The sequence below is a fragment of the Bubalus kerabau genome, chromosome 3 (assembly GCF_029407905.1).
Source record: "Bubalus kerabau isolate K-KA32 ecotype Philippines breed swamp buffalo chromosome 3, PCC_UOA_SB_1v2, whole genome shotgun sequence".
Lineage (NCBI taxonomy): Eukaryota > Metazoa > Chordata > Mammalia > Artiodactyla > Bovidae > Bubalus > Bubalus kerabau.
The window spans coordinates 54,571,841-54,598,595 of record NC_073626.1 but is presented as its reverse complement, the minus strand read 5'-3'; the positions used below and the strand labels follow the sequence as shown (position 1 = coordinate 54,598,595).

The 26,755-nt window shown below is 40.1% G+C and overlaps 1 protein-coding gene and 1 non-coding gene across 7 annotated transcripts in view; one reads left to right on the top strand and one right to left on the bottom strand.

Moving 5' to 3' along the window:
* The window catches only part of HERC2 (HECT and RLD domain containing E3 ubiquitin protein ligase 2), a 238,564-nt gene that overhangs the window by 39,479 nt on the left and 172,330 nt on the right, over nucleotides 1–26,755 (top strand). For all 6 annotated transcript variants that reach the window (XM_055571827.1, XM_055571826.1, XM_055571828.1 and 3 more), the window contains 12 exons: nucleotides 2,173–2,392; nucleotides 4,943–5,043; nucleotides 5,809–5,965; nucleotides 7,455–7,565; nucleotides 8,106–8,277; nucleotides 9,871–10,044; nucleotides 11,645–11,833; nucleotides 12,384–12,535; nucleotides 14,498–14,655; nucleotides 14,746–14,859; nucleotides 16,443–16,694; nucleotides 21,175–21,368. In XM_055571827.1, the coding sequence (XP_055427802.1) occupies nucleotides 2,173–2,392; nucleotides 4,943–5,043; nucleotides 5,809–5,965; nucleotides 7,455–7,565; nucleotides 8,106–8,277; nucleotides 9,871–10,044; nucleotides 11,645–11,833; nucleotides 12,384–12,535; nucleotides 14,498–14,655; nucleotides 14,746–14,859; nucleotides 16,443–16,694; nucleotides 21,175–21,368 (1,994 nt within the window). The remainder of the gene's footprint in view (nucleotides 1–2,172; nucleotides 2,393–4,942; nucleotides 5,044–5,808; nucleotides 5,966–7,454; nucleotides 7,566–8,105; nucleotides 8,278–9,870; nucleotides 10,045–11,644; nucleotides 11,834–12,383; nucleotides 12,536–14,497; nucleotides 14,656–14,745; nucleotides 14,860–16,442; nucleotides 16,695–21,174; nucleotides 21,369–26,755) is intronic.
* On the bottom strand, nucleotides 15,324–15,396 carry TRNAE-CUC (transfer RNA glutamic acid (anticodon CUC)). Its single transcript has one exon. It is a non-coding gene; the product is annotated as a tRNA-Glu (tRNA).

Genomic DNA, 26,755 nt, shown 5'->3' with positions numbered 1-26,755 from the left:
TTTTTGTTGCTCTGATTAGGTGAATTACCCTGTCTTTGAGTTCACTGAGCCTTTCTGCTGCTTCATGTAATGTGCTGGTGAATCCTTCTAGCATAGTTTTAGTTCAGCGTGGTTTTATTTTTTGCAGTGTATTTTTGGTCTTTATTCAGATTGGGCACCTTCCAGCTTTTAATTTTTTTTTTTTCCATTCTACTGTTGAGCCTTTTTACTGAACTTTTTATTTTGGTTCCAAAATTTCCTTTTTTTTTTTTTTTTTTTAAGATCTCTTTTTGACTTAGGTTTTCTATTTTCTCATATGTTTCAAGTGTGTTCTTGGTTTTGAGGCATTTTAAATCTGTGGCTTCTTTAAAATCTTTCTCAGAGTATTCTAATGTCTCTGTCATCTTGGTTTTTCCATCTATTGATTGTCTTTTGAAAATTAGTTTTGAGATCTTCCTGGTTCGTGGTGTGGTGAGTAACTTTCTGTTGAAACACAGGCATCTTCATGTCATATCCTGAGACCATTGCACTGGCTTCTGTGACACCATTCTGACAGAGCAAGAAGGTGCTATACTTCGTTAATGTCAGGAGGGGATTGGAGTTCTGCTGGCTCCCCGCACGGTCTCATGATTTATTTCTGTGTGTGTATGTAAACACTCACCAACTTGTTTCAAAGTATCCTGCAAAAACTGACTGATTTCTTGGCATTAGGAGTTGGACAGGGCAAGCAGAGGTAGGAGAGTCAGGAAGGAGAGCAGGCAGATGTTCAAGAGCATATGTGCTTTCTCTAAGTTTCACAGTTATCTCTGGATTTTGTAGCTAAGCAGATGAGAGACGTTATCATTTCATGGTAGAAAATGCAATGACTGTTCTGGAAGGTGCCTTTGGTTAGACCTGATCTCTGGAAGAAATTCTGATGAGCTGTCCTTGGCGATGCCATTTCAGTGACGTCTCCTGTGTGTCCACAGGGAATCAGGCATCTCTCAGTGGTGGGCCAACAGTGATTCTGCAAGGATGCCTGTGAAGGCTCGGGATGGTACCTCACGTATAAATCTTTCTGCTTCATCTTGAGCCTAATGTGGAGTTTAAAAGATATATATATTTTAAAAGTATTTTTTGTCTAGATTTTGTAATGATGGGCTGTTTTAGCTACTGTAACTTTCCATACTTGGAATCCAACCTCTGGTGTCTGAATTTGTGTCTCTGTGCCATAGTGCCTGTGCGTGGTGAGAGAAGCTTTGTCCTGGTGGCCTCCCTAAAGAGAGGTGAGGTGTGTCCATCTGATGCCTTCTGTGATCTCCTTTCTCATGGGAAAAGCATGTTGAGGTCATGGGTAGCTGAGAAGTAGGTGTTTCCATATAGGGACATTCACTAGGTATGTGGCTGTTGTCTCTTGGGATATAAAGCTATCAGGGTGTTGATTGGTTTAGCCTCATATCTAATCAGCATTAGAGATAGAACAAAAAGAACAGGACACCCCTGCTCTGGTCACCACTGGGTACTGTACTGTTAAAAGGGATTGGTGGAAGGTAATTTATAGTTCAACTTTAGACAGCTTTATGATTAACTGCTAGATGAGACTCCTTTTAATTATTTTCATTCATGTAACTTTCTTCTAGGTACCTAAAAAAAGTCCTAAAGTGTGGAAAATTTCAAACATACACGGTAGAAGGAGTAGTATAATGAAATACCCGTTATCCGTAGCACATTCTGACTAGTTAATTTCATCTTCCTCTGAAACATTCCAGTAAATGTATCAACTTTCATGAGTATTGTATGCTGGGCAATTTATTGAAGAATTATTTTCATTATGAATTTGTTTTCATAACATAAAAATACTGAATATGGTTTTTCTTTTTGTCTAGGAAATGTATTGCTAATAAGTATTGACTTCATAGTGTTGTGTTAAAAACTTTTTTTACCTTATACCATGTTTACAGAAGGGCAGAATGCCACACTCATTTGGGTGACATTGGGCAGGTACTCTGAGCTGAGTTGCCTCCTCCATAGAATGCCCTCCCAGTACTGCCTCTCTATGGGGCCTGTGAGGATTACCTAATGTGTGTTAAGTGCTCAAAATCATTTGTGGCACATATTAAGCACTCAAGTGTTACCTATTATTATTACCTATCAACCTTAAAACAAACTGTGCCCATGATATTCAGAGGTTGGATATTTTATGTTGTTTTCTAGATGTGAATGAATTGAAGGAGTGTCTTTCTGTGTTGGTTAAAGAGCAGCAAGCTCTGGCCATCCAGTCAGCGACCACCACCCTTTCAGCTCTGAGACTCAAGCAGAGGCTCATTGTTTTGGAACGATATTTCATTGCCTTGAATAGAACCGTTTTCCAGGAGAATGTCAAAGTTAAGTGGAAAAGCAGCAACATTTCTTTGCCTCCTGTGGACAAAAAAAGGTAATAATATAATTAAGAAAGTATCCTGATAACAGCTAAATGTAAAACTCAGGCTGGTTTGTTTAATAAGGAAAGTTTAATTAAGACTTACAATGTAGTCTGCTTTTTCCTTTTTCTGAAATTTTATTCTTGGTTTCCCTTTTTGTATGTTTTATATAATTTGGAGAATGGCTTTCCCAGTTTGCTTATGAAGTATCAGGCCATGCTGTAACCTGTCTCATGGAAGACACTTTTCTGTAGTAGCAGTAAAAACCGGTCAGAAGTTTAGATCAGCATGTCAAGATTTGATAATCTGATTTGAACATTATATTCTTTTTGTTTAATTTTGATATTGGATAGGAAATTATCATATTGCAGTAGTGCTTAACTAGTTTAGATGCTTCATTTTTTTTCTTCTTAATGTGATTTACTCACTCTTTAATTATAAGAGGTGCTTTTATGAACTCACTTGTGGTTGTAAGAAATGATACAGAGATTCCTTATACCCTTCGGCCAGGTTCTCCAGGGTTAGCCACTTGGAAACTGTAACGCAAAATCACAGTTAGCATGTTGACTTTGGTACGTTTTACCTGTGTCACTCATATTTCCCGTTTCAGGTGCTCTCAGTCTTGTGTGTGTGTTTTTCCAGGTGATTTTATCACAGGTGTAGGTTTCTGTCAGAACTGCCCCAGTCAGGGTATAGGACAAGGACCCTTTTTTATAGCTGTAACCATTAACCTGTTTTCCATGTCTATTATGTAACTTTATGAGGTTGGCTTTTTCACTCAGTATTATTCCTTTGAGGTTCTTCCAGGTATATGCATGTGTCATTACTGTTGAACAGGATTCCATGTATAGGTGTACCATATTTTTTTAACCACTCACCGTTTGAAGGTATCTCAGTTGTTTATAATTTTTGAGTATTTTGAATAAAGTTGCTGTGAATATTTTCTACAGGTTTTTCTGTGAACATAAGTTTCAGTTTCTCTGGAATGAGTAACTTAGAGTGCAATTGCTGGGTCTTAAGTTTGGGTTTGTAAGGCATTTTCATACTATGTCCAGAATAACTGTACAGTTTTACATTCTCATCAGCCAAGTATGAGTGGTTGTTTTTTTCTATCCTTGTCAGCTTTTGGTATTGTCACTTATTTACTGTAGCCATTTTGTTAGATGTATAGTGTTATCTCCTAAATATTTATAGATTTCCTAATTTCTCAACCTATTTGGATAGTAGTGAGTTTTTACCTTTTTCACAGAACTAGCTCTGGGTTGGATAGTTGATTGGTGTAGATGGGGGTGTGTCCAAACTGTTTCTCTTTCTGTTTGCTTAAATATCTATAAAATAGAGAGCCACTTGTTGAAGATTTAGCAGTTCTTGCACCATGCCAGTTTAGAACTGCTGGGCTCCTTTTCCGTGGATAAGGTCACGATTGGCTCAGGAGAGCCCTAGACTCATGTTTCTCCTGGAATGTATTTCTTAAAGGGTTCCCTGTGTGGGGTGCTCCTCTCACTTCATCTGAATTGACTTTGTGTATTTATTGTTTTAAAGACCACATGTCTTATTATACATCTTTATCTTTTAAGGTTATAATTCTTATTCGGTATAAATCTCCTTATTCCTGTCTTCCAGGCGCCCAGTTGCCTCGTAGGAGGCAGCCACTAACTGCAGTTGTTTGTGTTTCCTCAGAGCTCCCCAGGCACATGTGTTCACTTGTGCCTACCAGCTGCCTCTGTTGGGTCCTTACATTCTTCACTGTTAATTTGACTTGATTGTGTCTTGAGGAGATCATTCCATATCTTGCCCATTTTTAATAGCATTTCTAACTGATTATGAAAGAGAATAAAATATATGGTACAAAAACCGTGATAGTATAAAGTTGAAAATAAAATTGCTTTTTATGATTTATACTGTACACACTTTTTTGTATTCTAGTTTTTTTTTCAAGGATGATTTTTATGGTTTGTATGACTCCTTAATAGATGCACAACGAAACCATGTCTTGTTACATTAACATATGTAAGTAATAAGAAGCTTAACAAGACACCCGAGAATGATAAGCACTAAATTCAGGAGAGGGTAACCTCTCAGGAGGCGGGATGAAGGAGAAGAGCATGAGTATGGGGCCTGCAGACCCGGCGATCACATTTACCCAGGCAGGGAGAGAGCCAAAGCAGACTCCTGGCCTGGATGCCTTGTCTTCTGTGTGCTCCTCACCCGTCGCCTGCCTTTTCTTTATTGCATGAGGTTATTCCCCCCTTTTATGTACTTACTGTTTATCAAGCTAATAATACTAGTTCCTTGAGATTATTTTTGTGTTTTTGCAAGTCATTTAAAATTCTTTGTAAATATCTTTCTTTTGCTCAAAGAGAAAGCTTTTCCTTTACAAAGGACATTTGGTAAAAGTTTTTAAAGTGTCAAACTAAAAGTTGTTTGTGATCTTCTATCTAAAGAAACCCACTGATCACGTTTTGGAACAAATCCTTTTGTACTGCATGCATTATTTTAGCATTTGCACATGCCTCTTGACTGACAGTTCCCACTCTCCCCCACCCCATGTGTGTTGTTTGCAGTTCCCGGCCTGCAGGCAAAGGCGTGGAAGGTCTGGCAAGAGTGGGGTCCAGGGCAGCTCTCTCCTTCGCCTTTGCATTTCTGCGCAGGGCCTGGCGCTCAGGTATGTGCCCAGCATGTTCTCTTTCCTGCCACATCAGGAGATGTGGATTCTTGGCTCACTTCTGCCAACACATACCCCTAGGATGGTCTATGTGCTCTCTATGCCTCATTTTTGGAGAAGGCAATGGCACCCTTCTCCAGTACTCTTGCTTGGAAAATCCCATGGATGGAGGAGCCTGTTAGGCTGCAATCCATGGGGTCGCTAAGAGTCAGACACGACTGAGCGACTTCACTTTCACTTTTCACTTTCATGCATTGGAGAAGGAAATGGCAAGCCACTCCAGTGTTCTTGCCTGGAGAATCCCAGGAACGGGGGAGCCTGGTGGGCTGCTGTCTGTGGGGTCGCACAGAGTCGGACACGACTGAAGTGACTTAGCATGCCTCATTTTCCTTGTTGGTAAAATGAGAGACTTCATAGTCAGTTTGATTTTTAGGCCTAAAAAGGTGTGTATGCACACACACATTCCAGGTAAACCACTTCAGTGCCTCAGTACTGATACATTTTCTAGGACAACCAGAAAGTAGAGTTGCCCATATAAGAGTCATAAAATAAAGAATTGACTTTGGAGCAACTGTTAACTTTTAATCTCTGAGTTCTTGGGTTTTCTAATTGAGAGGAAAGTGGGAAATACAAAATGTGCCAGTGTCATTCTCTCACTCTGGGACTAGAAACCCCACCTGGGAGACTGGGGAGTGCTCGGTGTGCGTGCTGCCGGGGGACGGACGGCCTCATCTGCCATGTGTGTGTGTGTGTGTGTGTGCCCAGGAGAGGATGCGGACCTCTGCAGTGAGCTGTTGCAGGAATCTCTGGATGCTCTGAGAGCGCTGCCCGAGGCTTCCCTCTTTGATGAGAGCACGGTATCCTCTGTGTGGCTGGAGGTGGTAGAAAGAGCAACCCGGTTCCTCAGGTCCGTCGTGACTGGGTGAGTTGTTCCTTTTCATGTCTTACTGTGTGAAAGGTTCCAGCCCGCTTCAGAGTCTTGTCTCTCCTTCTGTTTAGAGATAAGAAACTTAGTAGATTGATTCCTGGCATGTTTCCTGCATACCCTCAGCTCTGTGATTCCAGATCTTTGGTTCTCAGCTTTTCAAATGTTTGACTTTCGATATTGTGATTGCACCTAGTAGGCTGTTGTACTCAATGGAGTGGAAAATGAATCATGCTTTTGTTACTTATTTTTTTCAGAAATTTTATGATTTGGATATCAGTATTTCCTAAAGTGTTTGAGCACCTGTTATGCATCTCTCAGTGAATGCAGGTGCCACCATTCTGAGTGGTGGGTATTGTCCTAATAGACGATGTGGGACTAAACAACTGATTCAGAACGAAATGTTTAAACCTACAGCGGGTCTTCTCAGTGTGAAAAGATATGAATGTAAATCATTTTTCTTTAAGGAAAGCCATGAACTCTGGTCTTAGGTGCTCTGCATGTTTGTTAATAGTTTTTAAGTTTAAGGAAAATGTGTATACTCAATACAAAATTAAACAGCAGAGACAGGGGAAGAGAGTTTATTCTCATTCTCTTCACCTGCTGTGTCCCTTGCAGCAGGGAAGACACCTGTGGTCTCCATGCCAGTGGGCTGTGGGTTTAGCTATTCAGAGTTTCTGATGTCATCGCCATGGAGTTTAGGGTTGGGAGGCCCTGAAAATAGGCTTGGGCGATTCCCTGGTGGCTCAGACGGTGAAGCGTCTGCCTGCAATGCGGGAGACCCGGGTTTGATCCCTGAGTTGGGAAGATCTCTTGGAGAAGGAAATGGCAACCCACTGCAGTACTCTTGCCTAGAAAATTCCGTGGATGGAGGAGCCTGGTGGCCTACAGTCCATGGGGTCACAAAGAGTCACATACGACTGAGTGACTTCATGAGTGATGTTGAAAGATCCTCCCTCCCTCATCTTGGGTTAAGAAGACATATTTATTTTTGGAGAACAAGGAAAAGTTAAAATTATTTCTTTGGTCAGAAATAAAAATAAACTGACATTTTGCCTATAGGTTTTCAGATGGTTTTATACATGGATTCTTCTCCAGTTTTGTAGATGAATGTTGATACTGTAATAGCCTTACATGTCACTGAAACTGGAAACATGTCTAAACAAACATTTTTCTCCTCATGATTTGAATAATGATATAAGTAGTTTTATGCTGTAGCAACTTGGAATGTCTTATAATGTAATCATCTTATAGTATCTGAATCAATACTTATAATAAAATCTTGTCTTATAAGTTAATTGTATCCGTAGAGTATCTGATTAAATTTGAGTAAGCAAGTCTCAGAAACTTGATTCTAAATACTAAAAACACTTCTTCATGGGAGAGGGAGTGTAATTAGTTTAACATTAATAGCATGCCTATTTTAAGCATGTTCTCTTTAAGCTCTGTTGTCACTTTGTCCCTGCATCCTCCGCTGTCATTTCAGGGATGTTCATGGAACGCCTGGAACCAAAGGGCCAGGAAGCATCCCCCTGCAGGACCAGCACCTGGCCCTGGCCATCCTGCTAGAACTGGCTGTGCAGAGAGGCGCGCTGAGGTGAGGCGTGCCACAGCCTGGACGTGTGGTTGGGAAACGCCTCTGTATTGAGCAGCTGTTGCATTTCCTTGAACTATTTGTGATTGCAGCAAATGTGTGAGGATCTGTGATCAAAGAACCATGTCCCAGGACCCTTCTTTCAGATCTGGCTGCACTTTAAGTTTTCCTTTTTATGATCAACTTTCTAGTAGTCTAGAAACTTTTTTTTCCTTTGTCTCTCTCTCTCTTAATTTTCTTCAAATTGTTATTTTTATTCCATTAATTTAAGGTCCTAGAAATTCCCTGTAGAAAGTGCTGTTTGAACTTCCTAACTGGTTTTGTATTTCTTATCCACAGAAGATGGATGTCTTGTGCTAAATTATTTGTTTAGCGATTTTACTGCCTAGATTTGTTTTCATTTTTCATGGCCTTGTTTTAGTTACCTTTCATATTTAAAGTATTTCTTCAATTTTATTTAGCTATCTACTTTTATTTTTTGTAGACTGTGGCCAAAAAGATTAATCTGTCTTTACTAGAGCATGAGGGTATTTTCTCTTCCAGTCAGATGTTATCTGCTGTCCTGTTGCTGCTGCACCTGTGGGATAGCGGGACACGGGAGACTGACAACGAGCGGTCTGCCCAGGGCACCAGCGCCCCGCTCCTTCCGCTGCTGCGGAGATTCCGGAGCATCGTCTGCAGCAAAGACGGCCCGTGTGCCGAGGCGGACACTCACGTAGGTATCATCACGAGACGTGGCACCTAAATAGCTGTCTTCATTTTGCTTATCCTAAAGGATTTAACCTTTTATGAACAAGCCCAGAGCACATATCTGTGATAGTAGTTGCTTCTTGGCGGGGGTATGTTTTTGGCAGTTACAACAGTGAGTCAGGTGTGGGATAGGTATGGGAGGTCATGGTTGGGTCACAGTTGATGCAGCAGCAGTTGACATGGTCACATTTGGATTCTTTGCAGCAACTAAGGAGGGATCAGAGCCAGCTGTGTTTCGTAGATGTTGTTCTGGATTGTGTATTAGGAGCATGCTTCTTGACACAATCAGTTTGTGCTTTTAGAGAGATATGTCTGTGGCTGCCTTGTTGGCCACGGAGTTTTCTTTCTGCTGCATGAGTCATTGAGCCCTTTGTGTTTGTATGTTTAGTGCTTGTGTGTTCCCAGCAACCACTTGTGTTGTGCTTTGGCTGTGATGGGGCTGTAGAAGGTGTAAAGAAGGCATGCTTACCTCCATCTGGGAGCAAGGTAATAGTAGCGGTATAAAGATGTGCTAAAAATCCTGATGCTATTTCAGGAAAGAAAACGTGTGAGAGTCAAGTGTGTTCTGATGGTACTTGCAGCAAGCCATGGGCAGTGGGGCAGGGAGTCTAGGCTCAGCTAGAGTGGGAAGGAGCAACAACACCTCACTCTGTCTGTTGAGAGAAGTTACTGTGGATTGGTTTTGACCCTCCCAGGGGCACTAGGCAAATCTTCTCTTGCACCTCTGTCTTCCTTCACGTGCCATTTATGGACCACACCTCCTTTAGCCTGCAACTGCTCTGTTGGCAGCATGGAGCCAGGTCTGAAGTACACATTTTTAGAAGAATATTAGAAAAACAGCATTGAAAATAGTGACTCAATTTGTTGGCCGTTCCTAAGTGTGGAGCTCCATGCAGAAAACATTAGCTCAGCCATCACTGTGTTCAGTCCTAGGAAACAGGCTGGTGGCAGAGCAGGCCTGCCTAAGTCCGAACCCCTGGGACTGCTGCTTTTGAAAGGCACAAGTTTGAGTTTGCAGGTCTTTTCTGAAAAAACTTAGCAGTTCTGGTATGAAGTTCCAGCCTAGTTATTCTATTACTTTACAGTCTTTGATGATAACAAGGCTGTTCTGGTATTAGCAGAATTAGAATTATTAATGTACAAATAAAATTGTTACTTTTCTGATGAGTGGGCAAGCTTTAGATTAAAATAATGGTTACTGTTCTCAGTTTTCAAAGCCAAGTTGAGGTACAGTGCTTTTGTTCCCAGGTAGATAGCTCTGCATTCTTCTGAAGGTCCTTGGGATGGTGAACCTGAGGAAGATGGGGCGGTGTCCCTGACCTGTGTGGAGTTGGCACACAGGTGATGGGTGTGTGGATGTATGGGCACCTCCGTGTGCAGTGAGCGTGTAGATCTCAGTGCATCAGCAGTGTTTCTTATGTGACAGCCAAAGAGAGGGAGGTTTACAGGTCATGTCTGACTGTGGGTATCAAAATATAAAGAGCGGTGAAAGACTACTTGTGTTACTTTAATTTTCCCTGCCATTTCTGAAGCTGGTTTTTTTACTTTTCTTCTTTAGCTTCTCTCTGGCCCTCTGAGCCCCAATGAGAGTTTCTTGAGGTACCTTACTCTTCCACAAGACAATGAGCTTGCTATAGACTTGCGGCAGACTGCAGTTGTTGTCATGGCGCACTTAGATCGCCTGGCCACGCCGTGTATGCCGCCTCTCTGTAGCTCTCCAACATCTCATAAGGTAAGTGGGATAGCAGGGTTTATACTTTCTGTATTTGTTCCTAGAGTCTCATTCTTGCCTGTGTGGAGACTCACTTTCTCTGGGGTTGGGCTGAAGTTTGCTTCCAGCTTTTGAACGTGTACACTTGAAGGTGTTAGTCACTAGCTGTCACCGTGAGCAGACTGATGCACAGCGGTTCAGGACCCATCCCAGGTTCCAGATTCAGCAGGTGTGTCCCCAGAGAGGTTTCCTGGGTTCACATAGCCACATGCTGTCCTGTCTTCCTTAGCAGGAACATAGTGGTGTGTCTGACACTAATCTACATGTGTGAGGATCTGCTGATACAGGCTCACCGAGAACCTCATACAGTCACACCCAGTCATTGCAGTGTTGTCCCATTATATGGATGAGAAGGCTGCATTTGGAGTGAACTTCGCGAAGGTCACACAAAGAATCCTGATTTTAATCCAGAGTTTTTAAACTTTGTTCTTGATAGTATAAGTACTTAAAATTAATTTTTATTGGAGTGTAGTTGATTTGAAATATATGTTAGTTTCTCCTATACAGCAAAATGCAGATTTTTCTGACTTTTAATTTTGGGGGAAAGGTGGGGACTGCATCATGAGGTTTGTAGGATCTTAGTTCCCAGACCAGGTATTGAATCTGGATCACTGGCAGTGAGAGTGTAGAGTCTTGTTCACTGGACTACCAGGGAATTCGGTCTAACTTTCAATTTGAAGAGTATTTATTTTATTTTACAGTAATTTATGTTTTCCAAATAATACATTTACATGGTTCAAAAGTAAAAGCTAAACGCGAGGGTGCATTGACACGTCCTGTCTCTCTGCCTGGTCTCACCCAGTTTTCCACCTGCTGCTTCTCACTTTGCGGGTCTTCATGTGCCCTCTCAGTGTTCTCTCAGTGGTAGTATGTTATAGCCCTTCTGTAGCTTGTCTTTTCACTAATCAGGATAGTCTATATAAGTGAAGAGCTTCTAGCTTTATTTTAAAAAACAGCTTAGTGGTCCACGTGTGGATGTGTCATGATTTTTTAAAATCAGTTTCCTATTGGTCAACACTCATGTTGCCAGAAGGTTGCTGTGTAGGTGCGATGGCTACCCCCGTACCTTTGTTCTTCTCTGTGTGTACATGGAGTTGCACACGTGTGCAGCTGTGATGTACCCGGTGTGGAGGACATGGGAGCTGGTTATCCCCCAGTTGCTGTCATGCGGCTTGACTCCTTTAACCCCACTAACAGCAGGGATGCTTGTCTGCAGGCGTGCAGACCTCTGGGTCCCTACCTGTTATGGCAGAGTGGTAACCTATGTTCTGAGCATTTGAAAATATATTTAAGATCTACTTGTTCTACTTTTTAATGTGCTCTGTTAAATGAAATGCTCTGGAAAAGTAACCTGTCCATTTACTTATCTTACCTGCTAATGGAGGCTGTATGGGGTGTTCTGAGTTATTTTAATGTTTTGAATCAGCTTCCTTCTTTACTTGCTTTATTTTTATCTTATTATATCTGTTTGTTACTCCTTTCATGAATTATTCTTAATTTTTTTCTAAGAAGGAAATTTTCTTGGTGATACGAAGAAAATATTTACTTCATTATTTGACAGGGATCATTACAAGAAGTCATAGGATGGGGATTAATAGGATGGAAATACTATGCCAATGTGATCGGTCCCATTCAGTGTGAAGGCCTTGCCAACCTGGGGGTCACGCAGATCGCCTGTGCAGAGAAGCGCTTCCTGATCTTGTCGAGGAACGGTCGCGTATACACGCAAGCCTACAACAGTGACACACTTGTAGGTCCTGGGGTGGGTTGGTGGAGGGGGCTCTCTGCTATGTATGCTACATATCTTGTCTTTCTTTATGTCGGTTGATTTCTGAAGATTTATAAGCAGCAGCTCATTGTATATTATTAATCGTATTTAAAAGTCTTGATTGAAATCATTATTGTCAAGATTTTGGGGCAGAATTTCTTAGTTCTTAAGCTCAGGAACTCCTTACAGTGTCAATTATTGTCAACTATTATTCCCATTTACAAACTGTAAAGTCATTTCACTTTGGGACCAGGAAGTAACAGATGAGAAACTCGTGGGGATGATGGCAGATGGGCGCTCTTCACCTGTAGTTGCACAGTTCCCTGTGCAGGAGTGGTCTAGACATGCCATGCGGCACGTGGAGGCACCTGCCTGGTGCTGCTCTGTAGGTTGGGCAGGCCAGCTGTACAGCCACCAGAGAGGTTTAGTCTGAGTGGGCTTACTAGAGTAAGACACACGAGTGAGGCAAGTCATGCAGTTTTCTTGTCCTTGGATTGCTTACTAATTTTCCTCCTGTTTTTACCTTTTTTAGGCCCCACAGTTGGTCCAGGGGCTTGCCTCCAGAAACATTGTAAAAATTGCTGCCCATTCAGACGGTCACCACTACCTGGCCTTGGCAGCCACTGGAGAGGTGTATTCCTGGGGCTGCGGGGATGGCGGACGTCTGGGCCATGGAGACACCGTGTATGTGCAGCCTGTTCCTGTACCTGATACACTCTGCTTTTGTGTTGCTGTAACCAAAATAAGGTGGCAAAGAAAAGTGTGGTGAGGGTTGTGCAGCTGCTCAGACGTGCAGGGCTGCGATGAAGAGAGCTGCCCCCAGATGGATCTGCCCTTGTGAAATGGGGGTTTCTGCATGCTGCATAGACAGTGATGACAGTGGGCCGTCGTGTTCTTCTCCCCTGGCTTTTGCTACTCCTGTTGATACACATACTGCACTCTCACTGCAGAGTTTTCTAAACTGAATTCCACACTCTGCTTCCTTCATTTATTACCTCAGCACATCTCTATCAGATAACGTCCTCATTTCCTTGAGCCATACTATGATTTTCACAGCTACAAAAATGAAGAGTTTTCTAATGTGTTATTTTGACTATTGTAAGAGACCAGAAACACAACAGAATGGTTGTTCTAAATGTGGAGTCATGAAAATAAAGAGTTCTGATGGCTGACTGGAGTCACAGGAAGCCTTTCATGTTACTGTTGTGAGTGGAGGTTGGTGGAGAAAACATTGGTTTTAGGTTGAGTTTGAAGATGCAGCCCATTTTGAGGTTGTCAGAGCCATGAGCAGGGAGTGGGCAGCAGCAGAGTTGAGAGGAGACTGGCCCGTTCTCACTGGGTGGAAGTGGATATCTCCAGGAAGGATCCCAAATTGTGAAAAAAGAGTCATGCACTCTGGGTGTTAGCATTCAGCAGACTTGGTGTCCTAAACTTGATAGTGTTGTAGGAGTTTCAGACAAATCTAGTAAAATGATAGTGAAGAAAAGGAATTACAAGTACAGAACTTAGAAAAAACAGGGAGGCAGGGATTGGCTTGGGGCTCACAGGACTTGAAAGGGTTGAGGTTTGGGTTGGAGGCATTACTCTTTTTACTTTTTAAATATTGGGTATAATTACCATGCATGGAATAATTTGTAATTAAATAACACTCAGTTGAGATTAAGTGCTAGTTGAGTAACTTGTCTGTTGCCTGAGTTGAGGGAAAGAAAGTAGAATGGTGCAAATGCAGAAGTTGCAGAGAAGCTTTGGGGTGGGGGGTTGAAACTTGAGCTGAATGGGGAGGTGGAACTGGAGTAATTGGTTTGTTCCTCTTCCTGTGTGCACCTCCCCTTGTGTGCTTATTTTGCAGAACAGTGTGTCACAAAGTAAGTGAGCTGTGTCTTTGGAGAGGCTAGAATGAGTGTTAGTGATCATAGCAGACGTGTTTTAGATTACAAGCATTGGGCATTTGCTAATTTTGAAAGTGAATCAGCTAGTGGTCTCTTCTACCCAATTAATCCTTGCTGCTTCCTACTTTTCATTTGTGAAAAATAGATTGCAATGTGATTAGTAAACCTTGCCCATCATTTCTTCCCTGTTTGTTTAACAAATATATATAAATTTCAGCCATGTGCATGAGATTTACAAATTCACCAGCTTTCTAGGTACAGTTTGGTGAGCTTCTCAAATGCTTGAGGTTGGGAGCCATTGTAACAGATACAGAGTGCTTCTGTTAGCACCCCTCACCCTGGCTTCTTTGGACCCTTCTGCAGCCAACCCCTGCTCCCCACCTCTGGCTGCTGGTTTTTGCCACTTTGGAGTATTTTGTTTCTGGCTGTGTTACTCGGTGCAGCTCCTGAGCTTCTTCCTTCCCTATTGCTGCACTTGTGCTGTCTGTGAATAGGCCACACTGCTCAGACCACTGTGACCAAAGCTGCCATGGGCTTGACCACCTGTGTCTTTAACAGTATGCTGGGTGTGACGCTTGGCATTAGGTGCCCACTTAACAAAAAATCATGGAAGTGTTTGAATTCTGTATTTCTTAATTATTTCATAAGATGCCAGAAAGGCAAAGTTATCTCGATGCTCTGATAGTTTATTCCTGGGAGTGTCAGTAGTAGGAAAGGCTCAGAAGTGCATTCATGTTTGCTCCTTTTGTCTCCACAGGCCTCTTGAGGAACCTAAGGTGATCTCTGCTTTCTCTGGAAAGCAGGCCGGGAAGCATGTGGTGCACATTGCGTGTGGAAGCACATACAGTGCAGCCATCACGGCCGAAGGGGAGCTGTACACCTGGGGCAGGGGGAACTATGGCCGACTGGGCCACGGTACGTCTGCTCTGAGCCAGCTTGGGCACGCTGCGTAAGGCCGCTGCTTTCTCAGATACTTGCAGTAACAATAGTCCTGTCTGTTTGAAGGCTCCAGTGAAGATGAGGCCATTCCCATGCTGGTTGCTGGGCTCAAAGGACTGAAGGTCATCGATGTGGCATGTGGAAGTGGTGATGCTCAGACCCTGGCTGTGACAGAGAATGGTATGTGCAGCACCTGCTGCCTCGGGAGAGCTTTCAGGATGAGGAGGGCCACTTCCCTAGAGGGAGTGAGCTTTGGAGGCTCTAAGTGCATATGTACCTCAGTGTCTTTGGAAGAGGTAGAGGTGTTATGAGACTCGTAGTTTCCATTGCCCAGGGCCAGCCTTCCTAGTTGGGCATTTTATTTTTTAACAAAGAAATGAAAATAAATGGAATAATTGATGTATTATTTCTGTTATTATGACTACTTTTCCTAATGTTGAGCCACCCTTGATTCTCTGTCGTAAATCCTGCTTATTAGTCTTTGTGTATTCACAGTATGATACTTGCTTTTAATTTCAGTTTTATATTTGTGTTCATTAGTGAGATTGTACTCGTGTGACACTTTTTGTGGATATACTTACCAGGTTTGATGTTGATTTTTTTTCTTTTTTTTGACTGTGCTGTGTGGCTTGCGGGGTTTTTAGTTCCCTAACCAGGGATTGAACCTGGGCCCTCAGCAGTGAGAGTGCAGAGTCCTAACCACTGGACTGCCAGGGAATTCCCAATATTTTTAAAATAGTGTTTGTCTTTCAGTATTGTGGGAGTCTGTCCTTTGAATTGTGGGGTCTGTCTGTCAGCATTAGTTGGGAGCCTGCCAGCCTTGCTCTCCCACAGATAGCAACTTTATTTTATCCCTTTATGTAATATTTAATTAAATTTCACTAAAATTTTTATTGGAAATAAATACTGTTGTGTGTTTGACATGTGGTCAGCATAACAAGAATGTTGGCAGGCAGACCTGAGATGGTGTGCAGTATGCCATGGGTCCAGTCACTGTGTTCTGTGGAGGTAGTAGAGCTTTTGTTCCATGTTTAATACTTAGTGGAAGCTGTTCATGAGGCCAGACTAGTAAGGGTTAGGGCTTATTGCTTCCCCTGGTGGCAGTAGTGGTAAAGAACCCACCTGCCAATGCAGGAGACGCTGGTTCAATCCCTGGGTCCAGAAGATACCCTGGAGGAGAGCATGGCAACCCCCTTCAGTACCTTCAGTATTCTTGCTGAATAATCCCAAGGACAGAGGAGCCTGCAGGGCTACAGTCCATAGGATCGCAAAGAGCTGGACACGACTGAAGCGACTTAGCACGCACAGGACTTTACTATTCATTCAGTTAAAACAAAATGAAAAGTCAGCTTTCTACTTCTTACCTTTCTTTTAAATTTTTTAAATTAATGTTTTTGGGTGAGTCAGGTCTTGGTTGCAGCATGGGGATCCTTTGTTGTGGCGTGAGAGCTTTTGTAGTGGAGGTGTGTGGGCTCAGTAGTTGCAGTGCTGGACTTAGTTCCCCCGAGTATGTGGGATCTTAGTCCCCTCCCAGGATTGAACTCTGTCCCCTGCAATGGAAGGTAGATACTTAACTACCAGGGAAGTCTCTCCATTTCTTAATTGCTTCTATAACAACCTGAAATAGAAACTAGATTTCATTTGTGTCAACTGTATACATTAGTGATCTAGATTTTTGTGTGCTTTTGGCTATATGGATTATTTTCAGACATTTAAAAGGCTTATTTAGGCTTATTTTTACTCAGATAGTTTGTGCTTTTTAGGTCAGGTGTGGTCCTGGGGAGATGGCGACTATGGGAAGCTGGGCAGAGGAGGCAGTGATGGCTGCAAAACGCCAAAGCTGATTGAAAAGCTGCAAGACTTGGATGTTGTCAAAGTCCGATGTGGAAGCCAGTTTTCTGTTGCCTTGACAAAAGATGGCCAAGTTTATTCATGGGGAAAGGGTGACAACCAGAGACTTGGGCATGGAACAGAGGAACATGTTCGTTATCCCAAACTCTTGGAAGGATTGCAAGGTGAGTGCAAGATGTAAACTTTTAAAACCATTTGAGGAGTTTTCTTCAGTAATCTTTTAAAGTTTGCAGGTATTTTCCTTTACATGACATTGTGAATGACCCATGAAATTAGAAGCTTTTACCCACATTTTAATAGGTATAGATAATAAACGGAACGTGGTTTGTCTGTATTAAAAAGTGACCTAGAATTATTCTCAGCAAATTTAATTTGAAACTTTAAATTTTTCCAATATTGGAGAGTTGTTTTCTGTTGGTTTTTTCTATTTTATTGGAGAGGTTTTTTTGTGTATGTGTATGGGGTGGGGGGGCAAGTACTCATTTCATTACTCATTAAATTGGCCTTGGTGAGATTAGCTTCTGTTTGGTGAGGTCATCTGTAGTTATACTGTAGATCTTGCTAAGACTATGGATATGTATGTAGCACAAAGGGAGATAGGATTCGGTCAGCCTGGAGTGGTCTTGTTTGAACTGATCCTTGATGGATGAATCCTCTTTTTTTGGTTTCAAGGTGTCCAGTATGCATTCTCAGTAGACGGGAGGAATGAGAGCCAAGGCATGTAGCTGTGCTTTGCTACATTCTGAAGTATGGGAGAGGGTGGTGATAAGTGTATCAAGTGGGACCTGTAGTGCTCTGTTGCTACACTACATGCGGTGGGAAGGCTGGTTTTTTTTGGACCAGGCTCTCTGTATGATTTTAGGTTTGAAGACCTTATGCCATCTCTCCTAACTACTCAGCCTTGCCATTGTAGCCTTAAAGCAGTCGTAGACAATAGGAAAACAAATGGACCTGTGTTCCAGTACACTTTGATTCACAGAAACAGGCCTTGTGCTGCATTTGGCACAAGGGATACAGTTTGTTGGGTTACTTACCTGGATTCATCTTTATGTTTTTGCTTTGAGTTTAGAAGTGAGAATTTTAAGTGGGACTTGCCAGTTCATTTCCCCATCATTTTTATTTTAAAGCATGTTAATACTTTGGTGACTAGAAGTTTTGTGTGTTCACATGGTGTTTATTATTTTCTAAGTGTCTCAGGTAAGTTCTAGAGTTAATAAGGTTGGTTGTTTACTAAGGAGCTGTATTTGAATTTTATTTGCCTTTGTGTTTATATTCCCTTCATTTACTAGATGAAATCAAGTTCCTCAGCCCCATTAGTTAGATAGAGGGATAGCTTACTATGAGAGTATAGTAAGTATAGGTGATTGTGGATATAGTCATTTGTTCTTAGGAGAGGCTCTTAGGATAGAATTGTTTTCTTTACTGTAGTAGAGTTTTTTCAGCTGAATTTTTTATTATGTTGATATGTCTGAAAGCATGGCCTCATATTAAGCATGACCTCTTAACATGACATAACATGTTTTTGTTATGTTAAATATACTTATAGGCAAAATTATAATACTTTGCTAACACTATTAAATAGAAAAATATATTTTATATTTTTATCATTTAACTTTGGAGAAAAATAAAAAATAGATTTTGTTTTAGAAAACTTTCTACATAAACAGTGTACTTTGATTTTCACCAAGATAGACCAGGCCATAAAACACGCCTTAACAATTTAAAAGAAGAGAAATCAGTGTCTCCTCTCAGACTAAAATGGAATTAACCAGAAATCAGTAACAGAAAGTTAGCTGGAAAATCCCCAAATACAGGGGATAAAATAGTTTACTTCCAGATAAAACATAGGTCAATGAAGACATCTCAAGAGAAATTTTAAAATATTTTAAACTAAATGAAAATACAACTTTTAAAAATTTGTGGCATACAGTGAAAGCTTAGATGGAAATTTATAGCTTCAAATGTATAAGAAGAGAGATCTAAAATCAATCTTTCTGTCTAGCAAAGGAAACCATCAAAGAAATGAAACGGCAAACTATGAAATGGCCGGAAATATTTGTAAGTCATATATTTGATAAGGAGTTAATATTCAAAATATATAAATCTCATATAACTCAAGAGCAAAAAAAAAAATGATCTGAATAGTCATTTTTCCAAAGAAAACGTATTATGGCTAGCAGGTATGTGAAAAGATGTTCAACATCACTAATTGTCAATGAAATACATTTCAAAACATTGAGATATCACCTCTTACCTCTTAGAATGTCTGTTATCAAAAGACAAGAAATAACAAGAGCTGGCAAGGATGTAGAGATAAGGGAAACTTTGTACACTGTTGGTGGGACTGTAAACTGGTGGAGCCACTCTGGAAAACAGTATGGAGCTTCCTCAAAAAATAATAGAACTTTCAGCAGTTCTATTTCTGGATATCAAAGACACTAACTCAAAAAAAAATCTGCATCCCCATGTTTATTGCAGCATTATTTGCAATAGCTAAGACATGTATCTAACTGTAGTGTCCATTGATGGGTGACATATAAAGAAAAAAATATAATAAATAAATACATGAACTCAAGACATATGAAAGGCTGGTTCAGTGTTAAAAAATCAGTTAATCCATCAAGTTGACAGATGAAAGAATAACAATCACATGATCCTATCAATAAGTGCAAAAAAAGCTTTTGACAAAATTTCAATACCCATTCATGATTTAAAAAAAAACTTAGTAAATTAGGAATAGAGGAAACTTCCTCAACGTGATAAAGACTATTAGGTTCATGCAATCGTACTTGTGGTTTCCGACCATGAATTTTAAATCATTATAACTAGGTTCAAACACATTTTTATTAATCAAAATAGGAACCATAGTAATCAACACATTTTCGCTAATGAGAAATAAGTTTGTGTATTCCTGTAGCTTAAAAATCTATGCTTTGGGGTTCATCAAACTCTTGGAAAGCATTTTCTGCCTCTTGCTGGTTGAGGAAGTGTTTTCCCTGCAAAAGTTGTTGGCATGCTTGAAGAAGCGGTAGTTGGTTGGCGAGAGGTCAGGTGAATATGGCAGGTGAGGCAAAACTTCATAGCCCAGTTTGTTCAACTTGTGATGCATTGGTTGTGTGACATCTGGTTGGGTGTTGTCATGGAGAAAGGATGTTCCATTTCATCATTTTCTGTCCAAATTATTACTGGAAGTTTAGCTAATGCAATAAAACAAGAAAATGAAATAAAAGCTATACAGATTGAGAAGGAATAAATAAAACTTTGTTCACAGATGGCTTGATTGTTTATGTTGAAAATTTGAAAGAATTGACCAAAAACCCTCCTGACTAACCAGGTTGTGACATACAAGGTTAATATGCCAAAGTTAATTTCTTTTTTACATACTGGCAACTAACAAGTAGAATTTGAAATTAAATATACAATGCCGTTTGCAGTAGCAACCTAAGAATGAAATACATAAGTATAAATCTATATATATATATATGTATAAATATATATATATATATATGAGATCTGTATGAGGAAAACTGATGAATGAAATCAAATAACTAAATGGAAAGACATTCTAAGTTCATTGATAGAAGCACTGAATATTGTTAAGATGTCAGTTCTTTCCAACTTGTTTTATAGATTTAATGCAATTCCAATCAAAATCCCAGAAAGTTATTTTCTGAATATCAACAAACCGAGTCTAAAGTTTATATCGAAAGGCAAAATAGCCAACACAGTATTAAAGAAGAGCAAGTTGTAAGACTGATACTGTCCAACTTCAAGACTTAACTGTAAAGCTGCAGTGATCAGAACAGTTTGGTATTGGCTAAAATATGATCTTTATGGGCTCAGCGGGTAAAGAGTCTACCTGCAGTGCAGAAGAGCCATGAGATGCATGTTTGATCCCTGTTGGAAGGATCCACTGGAGGAGGAAATGGCAACCCACTCCAGCATTCTTGGTGAAAAATCCCATGACAGAGGAGTCTGGCAGGTTAAAGTCCAAAGGGTTGCAAAGAGTCGGACATGACTAAGTGACTAAACACAAAGTATGATGACGAGAAAAGGAGAAAAGAAGAGAGCTTGGAAATAGATCTACATAAATATAGTTAACTGATCCTTGGCAGAGGAGTAAAGGCAATACAGTGGAGCAAAGATTGTCATTTCAGCAAATGATGTCAGAAGAACTGGATGTCTGTGTGTGAAAAAATGACTCATTAATAATGGGGAGAGGGTTAGTGTCCATTGGGATCAGGAGTATATTGCAGATATGTGCCTTCTCCTCAGTTTCACTTTGAACCTATAACTGTCCCCAAAACATAGTCTTTTAAAGAGGAGTACACTTTGCATGGTTATACATTGGGATAAGAAAATATGATCTCTAGTTAATTCAAAGTACAGGTGACTTTTTTGAACAAGGATGAGGAAAATGAATAGATCCTTTTCATTTCACAGTATTATTTTATTTGTAGGCTGTAGGTCTTAATAGATTGTAGCTAGTAAAACACAGCAGAGGTTTTAATAATGTATGTAAAGCATATGAATTGTGAGCAATTACATTAAATGCCTTCTGACCTGAGTGTCTTAGACTAAAGATCTTTATTGCAACACAAGTCATAGACATAAAGCTATATCTGCATCCTCCTTTGCCCCCAGGGAAGAAGGTGATTGATGTGGCTGCAGGGTCTACCCACTGCCTGGCCCTGACTGAGGACAGTGAGGTCCACAGCTGGGGGAGCAATGATCAATGTCAGCACTTTGACACCTTGCGTGTGACCAAGCCGGAACCCTCTGCGCTGCCTGGACTGGATACCAAACATATAGTGGGGATTGCCTGTGGACCTGCCCAGGTACAAAGTAGATAGCTTGGTATTTTATAGAATTTTTAATTTCCTGTCATTTGTTGCTAGTATGTAGAAACATAGTTGATATGTATGTGTAGTCCTTTGTCAAATGCTTTTTCTTCTCAGATGATGTGATCATGTTTTCCTTTAGTCTGTTCATATAGTGGAATGCATTGATTTTCTAATACTGGGTGAACCTTGTGTTTTTGAGATAATCTCCACTTGGTCTTCTTTTTTTACATTGTTGGATTTGATTTGCTAATACACCGTTGAGAGTTTTCCTGTCAGTGATCTTCAGAGATACTAGTTTGTGGCTTTCTTAAACAACACTTTCTTGCCTTTTCATCAGGGTGAAACTGGCCTCATAGCATCGGCAAGTGTTCTGTCCTGTTCTGTTTTCTGGAATGGGTTAAGTAGAATTAGTGTCATTTCTTTTTTAATGTTTTCCTATGAATTTATATGACCCTAGAGATTTCTTTCTCCAAAGATTCTTAACCACAAATTCAATTTTTTAATCTGGAATTGCTCAGATTATTTCCTCCTCGGTGAGTGTTGCTGGTTTATGATACTCCAGGTATTGCTCCATTCTGTCTAAGTTACCCAGTTTCTATGTGTAGCATTTTCTTTACTAGCGTTTTCTTACTGACCTTTTGAAGTTTTTGGGTCTGCAGTGATATCTTCGTTTAGTCCTGACATGAGTAATTTGTGCCTTTTCTCTTTGCCGGTTTTATTATAGGTTTACCCATTTTTTTCATCTTTTCAAAGAACTAGCTTTTAGTTTCATTAAATTTCCCCTTGTTCTTTTGCTTTCAGTTTCATCGGTTTCTCCTCTTGTCCCTTTTCCCCTTTTGGTTTGCTTTGGTGTCACTTTACTGTTTTCTTAGTTTGTTTAGGAGAAAGCTTAGGTTGTTGATTTTTAGACATTTTCTTTTGTAGTATGTAAGCACTTGATACTATAATTTTTGCTCTTAAGTAGTGCTTCAGTTGGATCTACAAATCTTGATATATTTTCATTTTTGTTTGGCTCTGATTTCTTTTGAGAATTGCTCTTTGCCCTATGGATTAAGTGTGTTGTTTAGTTTCAAAATTTTTGGAGATCATTCTTTATCTTTGTTACTGATTATTTAGTTAACCATTGTGGTTAGTGAAGAAACTCTGTATGATTTCATTTTTTGATTTTTTTTATCTTAGAATGTGTTCTGTTTGTGAATGGTCTGCATATGTGCTTAAAAACAGTGTCTATTTTGCTGTTGACGTGTTTCACCATTGTTGGTGAAGTGTTCTATAAATGTCAGTTAGATCTAGTTCATTGATAGTGTTACTCAGTTTTTCTAGATCCTTGCTGATTTTCTGTTTGCTTGTTCTGTCAACAAGGACAAATTTTTCTGGGTATCTCTAAGAATAATTGTGGATTTGTTAATTTCTCTTTTTGGTTCTATCAGGTTTTTTTTATATTAGTGCTTTTGATCATTAAAAATTTATGGTAAACCATACAGTGGCATTAAGTATATCTACAGTGTTGTGTTACCATCACTACTGTTCATCTTCAGAACTTTTTCATCATCTCATACAGGGACTCGGTACCCATTAAACAGTAACTCCATTTCTCCTCCCCTGGTGACCTGAAATTTACTCTCTGAATTTGCCTGTTTGAGGTATCTCATATATATAGAATCACATAAAATTTGATCTTTTATGTCTGGGTTATTTCATATTTGATTATGATGTGTTCAGCATTGATGTATGTTGTAGCATGTATCAGAATTTTATTTTCTAAAGGTTTGATAACATTCGTGTGTGTGTATCTCCCACATTTTGTTTATCCATTCCTCCTTCAGTGAACACATGGGTTGTTTGTCTCTGGCTATTGTGAATAATGTAGTTATAGGGCCTTCTACTGAAGTGGGTGTGGGTTTGATCCCTGGACAGGGAACTAAGATCCTGCCTGTGGTGACCAAAAAAAAAAAGCAGATATTAGTGTAGAAATTTCTGTGTGAGTCCCTGCTTTTCAGTTTTTTTCAGTATATATCTAGGACTGGAATTGCTGGATCATTATGGTAACTATGTTTAAATTTTTGAGACACTACCTTACTGTTTTTCTACAACAGCTGCATGATTTTTACACTCCCCTAGTTATGCACAAGGGTTTCATGTTTTCCACATTCTTGTCAACTGGTTATTTTCTTTGTTTCTTTTTTTGTTTAAAGGCCATCACAGTGAGTATGAAGTGGTATCACATTGTGGTTTTGATTTGCACTTCCCTAATGAAATGGTCAGTGCTTATTGACCATTTGTATATCTTTTTTGGAGAAATGTATTCAAGTTCTTTGCCCATATTTGAATTAGATTTCTTTTTTAAGTTGTAGCAGTTCTTGATATATTGTGGTTATTAATCCCTTATCAGGAAGATGATTTACAACTGTTTTTCCATCATTCTATGGTTTTCTTTTTATTCTGTTGATAGTGTTCTTTGATGCACAAAAGTTTAAATTTTTCTTCTGTTTTCACTGCTTTCAGTATCATATACATATCCAAGAAATATATGATCATGTAGATTTTCCAGTCTTCTAATAGTTTGATAGTTTTAAGTCTTATGTTTTATGGTCTTTGATCCATTGTTTCATATATGATGTAAGATAAGGATCAAATTGATTGTTCTGCAGTTTTCCCAGCACTGTTTATAGAAAAACCTTTGTTCTTTCTCCACTGAATGGTCTTGGCACTTGTCGAATATCATTTGACCATATAGGCAATGTTTACTGTAGTCTGCTTCATTGGTCTTTGAATCTGACTTTGTACCAGACCACACTGTTTTGATTAATGTAGTTTTTTGGTAAGTTTTGAATTAGGAATTAATCTTTTCCCAACTTGGTTATTCCTTTTCAAGATTCCTTTGGTTATTTGGGGTACCTTGAGATTTCATTGGCATTTTAGGATAAATCTATCAATTTTTGTTTTATGTATTTTGAAATTTTTGTTTGATACATACACATTTTGAATGTTTGGTTGTCTTGGTGAATTGACCCTTCAGTTGTTTTTCAGTGCCCCACTTGATCCTTGTTTTTCCTTGCTCTGAAGTTTCTTTTTTAATGTAGGTACTTCATTTTAGTTTTCATTACATTAGTAATTGTGTATTATAACTCTTCCACCCTTGTATTTGAAAAAAATTTAAGAAGTCTATATTTTAGTTCCTTTGCCTATCCATTAAAATTTAGAATAATCTTGTCTGTGTTTGCAAAAATACCTTGCTTAGGTTTTGGTAGAGATTGTGTTCAGCCTATTAATCAGTTTGTGAAGAATTGACATTTTTGCTACATTGAGGTTTCTAGTCTATTAAAATATTATGTTTAAATGTTTATTTGCATTTTTGTTGATTTCATTTATCAGGGTTTTCAGCATATAAATCCTGTTTTGTTAAATTTATATCTTTTTGAGGATAATCTGGAGTGGAATGTTAGTTGCTCAGTTGTGTCCGACTCTTTGCTTTGCAGACTGTAGCTTTCCAGGCTCCTCTGTCCATGGAATTTTCCAGGCAAGAACATTGGAATGGCTTGCCATTCCCTTCTCCAGAGGATCTTCCCAAACCAGGAATTGAATCCGGGTCTCCTGCATTGCAGGCAGATTCTTTACCGTCTGAGCTACAGGGATAATTGCTTTACAGTATTGTATTGGCTTCTGTTGTACAACATGAATCAACCATAAGTATATACATGTCTGTTCCTCTTGCCCTCCCCCGCAACACCCCTACCCCCTCCCCCCCACCGCTCTAGGTTATCACAGAGCACTCTGTTGAGCTCCCTGTGTCATAGAGTGACTTCCCATTAGCTATCTGTTTTGCATATGGTAGTGTATATGTTTCACTGCTGCTCTCTCAGTTCGTTCCACCTCTCCTTCCCCTGCTGTGTCCACAAGTCTTCTCTATGCATCCCTATTCCTGTGTGAAAATAGGTTTATCAGTATCAGTTTTCTAGATTTCACATATATATGCATTAACACACAATATTTGCTTTTCTCTTTCTGACTTGCTTCACTCTGTACAACAGGCTCTAGGTTCATCCACCTCACTAGAACTGACTCAGATGTGTTCCTTTTTATGGCTGAGTAATACTCCATTGTATACATGTACCGCAACTTCTTTATCCATTCCTCTGTTGATGGACATCTAGGTTGCTTCCAGGTCCTGGCTATTATAATTAGTGCTGTGATGAACATTGGGGTACATGTGCCTTTTCAGTTATGGTTTCTTAGGGTATATGCCCAGTTGTGGGAATTACTGGACTATATGGTAGTTTTATTCCTAGTTTTTAAAGGAATCACCGTTCTGTTCTTTATAGTGGCTGTATCAGTTCATATGCCCACCAGCAGTGCAAGATCCACACTCATTTATTGTTTGTAGATTTTTTTGCTGATGGCCATTCTGGCTGGTGTGAGGTGATACCTCATTGTAATTTTGATTTGCATTTCTCTAATAATGAGTGATGTTGAGCATCTTTTCGTGTGTTTTTTAGCCATCTGTACGTCTTCTTTGGAGAAATGTTTAGGTCTTCTGCCTGTTTTTTGATTGGGTTATTTTTCTGCTGTTGAGCTACATGAACTGCTTGTATATTTTGGAAATTAATCCTTTGTCAGTTGTTACATTTGCAATAACTTTTTTCTGCCATTCTGGGGGTTGTCTTCATCTTGTTCAGAGTTTCCTTGCTATGCATGGGGCTTCCCTGGTGGCTCAGTGGTAAAGAATCCACTTGCCAAAGCAAGAGATGTGGATTCATCCCTGGCTCAGGAAGATCCCCTGCAGAAAGAAATGGCACCCCATTGCAGTATTCTTGCCTGGGAAATCCTATGGCCAGGGGAGCATGGTGGGCTACAGTCTGTGGAATTGCCAAAGGGTTGGACATGCTGTAGTGACTGAGTAATTGCTGATAAAAGCTTTTAAGTTTAATTAAATCCCATTTTTTAACTTAAATTACTGTAGGAGGTAGATCAAAGAGGATTGTTGTTTTATTGTTTAGTGGCCAAGTCCTGTCCAACTCTTTGTGACTTCATGGACTGCAGCACACCAGGCTTCCCTGTCCTTCAGTGTCCCCAACAGTTTGCTCAAACTCATGTCCATTGAGTTGGTGATGCCATCCAACCATCTCATCCTCTGTCACCATTTCTTCTGCCCTCAGTCTTTCCCAGCATCGGGGTCTTTTCCAGTGACTTGGCTCATCACATCAGGTGGCCACTATTAGAGCTTCATCTTCAGCATCAGTTCTTCCAGTGAATGTTAAGGACTGACGTCCTTTAAGGTTGACTGGTTTGATCGCCTTGCAGTTCAAGGATTCTCAAGAGTCTTCTACAGCACCACAGTTCAAAAGCATCAAATTCTTCAGTGCTCAGCTTGCTTTGTAGTC